Source organism: Periophthalmus magnuspinnatus, chromosome 17 (assembly GCF_009829125.3).
Source record: "Periophthalmus magnuspinnatus isolate fPerMag1 chromosome 17, fPerMag1.2.pri, whole genome shotgun sequence".
In the NCBI taxonomy this organism is placed as follows: domain Eukaryota; kingdom Metazoa; phylum Chordata; class Actinopteri; order Gobiiformes; family Gobiidae; genus Periophthalmus; species Periophthalmus magnuspinnatus.
Genome location: NC_047142.1, coordinates 265,607 through 270,683, shown reverse-complemented (window position 1 = coordinate 270,683; position 5,077 = coordinate 265,607). Strand labels below are relative to the sequence as shown.

The following is a 5,077-nucleotide window of genomic DNA, read 5'->3' as shown; positions in this document are numbered from 1 at the left end:
CAGAGACGACAAAGAGACGACAAAGAGACGACAAAGAGACGACACACAGAGACGACACAAAGAGACGACACAGAGACGACACAAAGAGACGACACACAGAGACGACACAAAGAGACGACACACAGAGACGACACAAAGAGACGACACACAGAGACGACACAAAGAGACGACACAAAGAGACGACACAAAGAGACGACACAAAAAGACGACACAGAGAGACGTGTCTTTATTCTGTAAAACTAACACATTCATCATAACAAACTAAAAATGATATATACAATCTACAAATCAGACACACACCCTCCTCTGATTGGATGAGGAGGTGTGGAGGAGGTGAGGAGGTGAGGAGAAGGTGTAGAGGAGGTGTAGAGGAGCGTTCTCATCTTCGTCCGAGCAGGTAGAGGAAGATCAGGACAATGTCCAGATAAATGATCAGAGCTGCAGTCACATAATCCTCTGGACTCACACGGTGAGACATAGAACCGGTCATCATCTGGACATCAGCCATCAGGAACTGAGGAGGAGGAGAGAGGGGGGAGGAAGAGGGGGGGGGGGGAGGGGGGGGAGAGAGGGGGGGGGGGAGGGGGGGGAGGAGGAGAGAGGGGGGGGGGGAGGGGGGGGGGGGAGGAGAGAGGGAGAAAGAGGTGAGACAAACATTAATACTCAACATTTGTATCAAATCACTTGAACTGTAGCACTGGCTGCTGTGGCTCAGTCGGTAGAGCAACGCCAACCCGAAGGTCAGAGGATGATTCTCACTCAAAGTTCTGTTGTTGTGTCCTTAGGCAAGACACTTCACCCTAGTATGAAGTGATGTGTGAGTGCCGGTGGTCAGAGGGGCCGATGGTGCAGATGAGCAGCCGTGTTTCAATCAGTCTGCCCCGGGGCAGCTGTGGCTATAATAGGATCTTACACCTGTGAGTGAGTGAAAAATGACACAGCTGTGAAGAGTCTGTGAAGAGTCTGTGAAGAGTCTGTGAAGAGTCTGTGAAGAGCCTGTAAAAAGCCTGTAAAAAGCCTGTAAAGAGTCTCTGAAGAGCTCATGAAGAGCCTGTGAAGAGCCGTATGAGTGAGTGGAGCTCGTAGGTTAAAGGTGTTTTTTTCTCTGACTTGAACAAATGTTTTGATATTTATTAGTTTAACGTTTAGTCTGGAATATTTATTTGTCTGAAAACAAATATTTGGCACAAAATTCAAACTGCAGAAAGCAGCAGCTCAAACAGAAAAGTTCCTCAGTGGATCTTTAAATCCCGCGGTTCATTCTTACCAGAGAAAAGAGCAGCGCCCCCAGAGATCCATATCCAACATCAGCCATGTGAGAATAATAAAACGAGGAGAAAACCACAAACATGAGCAGGTCCAGACCGAGGATGAGGAGGAGGACGTAGCACAGGGTGAAGTCATAACGGCTCTGAGGAAGAAACAACGTGAATTATACAACGTGAAACACGTGAAACACGAAGAGGAGAAACAACAGGTCCACATAAGAATAATATAATAATAAGAGAAGTACTAAATATGTTATAAACCAGGACTAAACCAGGACTGAACCAGGACTAAACTAAGACTAAACCAGATTCAAACGGGACTTGTGTCATTCATCATTGCCCCATCTAAAGTTGGTGTTTCATAAAGTTTCAGACCTGTGTGTCTGAGTTTCATAAAGTTTCAGACCTGTGTGTCTGAGTTTCATAAAGTTTCAGACCTGTGTGGCGAAGGCGATGATGCCCAGAGAAATGGTCAGCGTGGCTCCCATGGCCATAATCACCGTCATGGTGTCGTGGTACGAGGCGATCGTCCCCACCATGTACGACAAACTCACGGTCACCACCACCTGCAGAGAAACGGCACAGGGAAACGGCACAGGGATCACTGAAGCTGATCAGTTAAGAGAAAAGACACAGCTGAGGTAAATCCATCAATAAACTGCACTCACATTTTTAAGGGGAGACACTACATTAGAGTTTTGTCTTTAATAAACCTGAGTTCTCTGGGACAGTAAATATCTAAATTTAAGGTTTATTTCTGTTCATCTGCAGCGTTTGGCCTAAACACGACTAGAAAACACAGAAAAATATGTAAAATGAAGCTGTTTACTTCTGTATAAAATAATCTGCCTGGTCAAAAAAAGGTCCCACACTTGGACCACGTCACTTTCACTGTGTCATTGTCTCGATTTCGCTTCATCACAGGTTTATTTCCATCCAGTGTTGCATTATTTTTTTCTTGCAGATGTTTGATGGTCGAGTCTGACGCTGCACAATGAAAATATCACTAAACCAGCAAACGGATGGTTATGTTCTGTTAATCTGGGGAATCGTCTGCGCTCATGAACACAAAGGCGTTTTCTCTGACCAGAGCGATGAGGTTCCATGGGTGTCGTCGGCTCAGGGACGTGCAGAGACTCAGCGGCACCACGACCACGGCGAAAACGATGTAGGCCGAGACGTAAACCCAGATACTCGACTGGACCAGCTCCTTCACGGTCGACGAGAACGTGAAGATGCAAACCACACAGAAGGTGAAGAGCAGCTGCAGGAACACGAGACTGAAGACCTGAATAAAAAGACAATACATGTTTGAGTTTTCAAACTCATGGTTCACCTGGTGCAGACCTGGAGTCGTAAAGTCCTGGGCGACACTCACAGATGAGGGACGATATTTTTTGGTTTTGGGGAAACTAATTTGATTCAGATGCAGCAGATTTAGAAGATGCAGACGACCAGAACATGCAACTCACTTTGGACGACTGGGCGTGGCCAAAGCTCCTGGTCAAAGCCTGAGCTGGTCTGAGCTCGGACGCTCAGGTCTGTCAGCATAAAACAGGACTAAACCGGGACTAAACCGGGACTAAACCGGGACTAAACCGGGACTAAACCGGGACTAAACCGGGACTAAACCGGGACTAAGCCGGGACTAAACCGGGACTAAAACAGGACTAAACCGGGACTAAACCGGGACTAAACCGGGACTAAACCGGGACTAAACCGGGACTAAACCGGGACTAAACCAGGACTAAGCCGGGACTAAACCGGGACTAAACCGGGACTAAACCGGGACTAAACCGGGACTAAACCAGGACTAAACCAGGACTAAACCAGGGCCTTACCTTCCTGACAAAAGCCCTCCGTATGGTCTTGTCTTCAAAAGCAGATGTTGTGACAGTCGCCTCTACAGAACAGACCTCTGGGTTTAGTCCGGACTCTGGGAAGGTCTCGTATGGAAACGGCTCGCCGGGTTTCTGCGAGGGGTAGACACCAGGGGTCACTGTGGAGTACGGAGGAGGCTCTTCAGGCTGGACTTCAGGCTGGACTTCAGGCTGGACTACAAGAAAATCCGGTCTAAAACCAGGACTTGGAGCGGGACCTAAATAGGGATTTGGATCAGGATCTGGACCAGGATTCAGATCAGGATTAGGATCAGGACTTGGGGAGGTCTGGATGGAGAATTGAGGAGCAGCAGGAGGCGGCTCAGAGGCAGCAGCGTCCTGAGGCTCAACGAGCACCGGGTCCGACATGTTTAAGAAATCTGCAACAACAGATACAAGAATGAAACTAAACTGAATCCTCTGACCCTCGATCCTCTGACCCTCTGCTCCTCTGACCCTCTGCTCCTCTGACCCTCTGCTCCTCTGACCCTCTGCTCCTCTGACCCTCTGCTCCTCTGACCCTCTGCTCCTCTGACCCTCGATCCTCTGACCCTCTGCTCCTCTGACCCTCTGACCTCTGCTCCTCTGACCCTCTGACCCTCTGCTCCTCTGACCCTCTGACCTCTGCTCCTCTGACCCTCTGCTCCTCTGACCCTCTGCTCCTCTGACCCTCTGACCTCTGCTCCTCTGACCCTCTGCTCCTCTGACCCTCTGCTCCTCTGACCCTCTGACCTCTGCTCCTCTGACCCTCTGCTCCTCTGACCCTCTGCTCCTCTGACCCTCTGCTCCTCTGACCCTCTGACCTCTGCTCCTCTGACCCTCTGCTCCTCTGACCCTCTGCTCCTCTGACCCTCTGACCCTCTGCTCCTCTGACCCTCTGACCTCTGCTCCTCTGACCCTCTGCTCCTCTGACCCTCTGCTCCTCTGACCCTCTGACCTCTGCTCCTCTGACCCTCTGCTCCTCTGACCCTCTGCTCCTCTGACCCTCGATCCTCTGACCCTCTGCTCCTCTGACCCTCTGCTCCTCTGACCCTCTGCTCCTCTGACCCTCTGACCCTCGATCCTCTGACCCTCTGCTCCTCTGACCCTCTGCTCCTCTGACCCTCTGCTCCTCTGACCCTCTGCTCCTCTGACCCCCGACCCTCTGACCCTCTGACCCTCTGCTCCTCTGTCTCTGGCAGGAAGAGGCCCATAAAAAGTCTGAACTTCTCAAATCAGGGCAAACCTTTTTTTTTTTTTTACGTAATTTTTTATCTTGAGTCAAACTGACTAAAACTACAATTTAGGACTGTACTGAGACCAAACCAGGTCTAAACCAGGACTAAACCAGGAATAAACCAGGTCTAAACCAGGACTAAACCAGGACTAAACCAGGACTAAACCAGGACTGAACCAGGACTGAACCAGGACTAAACCAGGACTAAACCAGGACTAAACAGTGATCTGTACCAGATCTTGTGTCTGGTTATATTTTATATTTTATTCTACTTCTATAAAACTTTGTCTTTGTACGAGGTTTTATGTTTACTAGTTTTTCTTATTTCAGTTTTATATTTTGTCTTTTATGTTTAATTTTCTTTGATGAGTCATAAATGTTTAAAAATCACTCACCTTCAGAGCCGAGTGTGGAGTCTCAGTGAAACGAGTGAAACACGACTGTGGCTTTTATCGTGACGAGCTGAGGTTTAGTTCATTTCCTCTTTTTAATATTAACAAACAAGAGGAAACTTGGCTGAATGTCCAGACTTACAACATCTCTCATGTAGTGAACGTATTATATATATATATATATATATATATATCAGCATCAGCACCTCCTCCACATCAAACTGTACGATAAGAATGAGACACTGCCCCACACCACCAGGACCTACAGCTCAGGGTGGAGGTGGAGAAACAACAGACATCACAGAACCAAGTGAACATCAG

General features: G+C 48.4%; 1 protein-coding gene across 1 annotated transcript; it reads right to left on the bottom strand.

The window, feature by feature from the left end:
- Positions 1 to 332: 332 nt before the first annotated feature.
- si:ch211-284o19.8 (protein lifeguard 1) lies at positions 333 to 4,794 on the bottom strand. The gene is made up of 6 exons (XM_033982744.2): positions 4,760 to 4,794; positions 3,110 to 3,528; positions 2,356 to 2,556; positions 1,706 to 1,834; positions 1,268 to 1,411; positions 333 to 514 (listed from the first exon to the last, which is right to left on the bottom strand). Exons 2-6 carry the CDS (start codon positions 3,515 to 3,517, stop codon positions 380 to 382), a joined length of 1,017 nt encoding a protein of 338 aa, XP_033838635.1. The 5' UTR covers positions 3,518 to 3,528; positions 4,760 to 4,794; the 3' UTR covers positions 333 to 379.
- Positions 4,795 to 5,077: the final 283 nt, after the last annotated feature.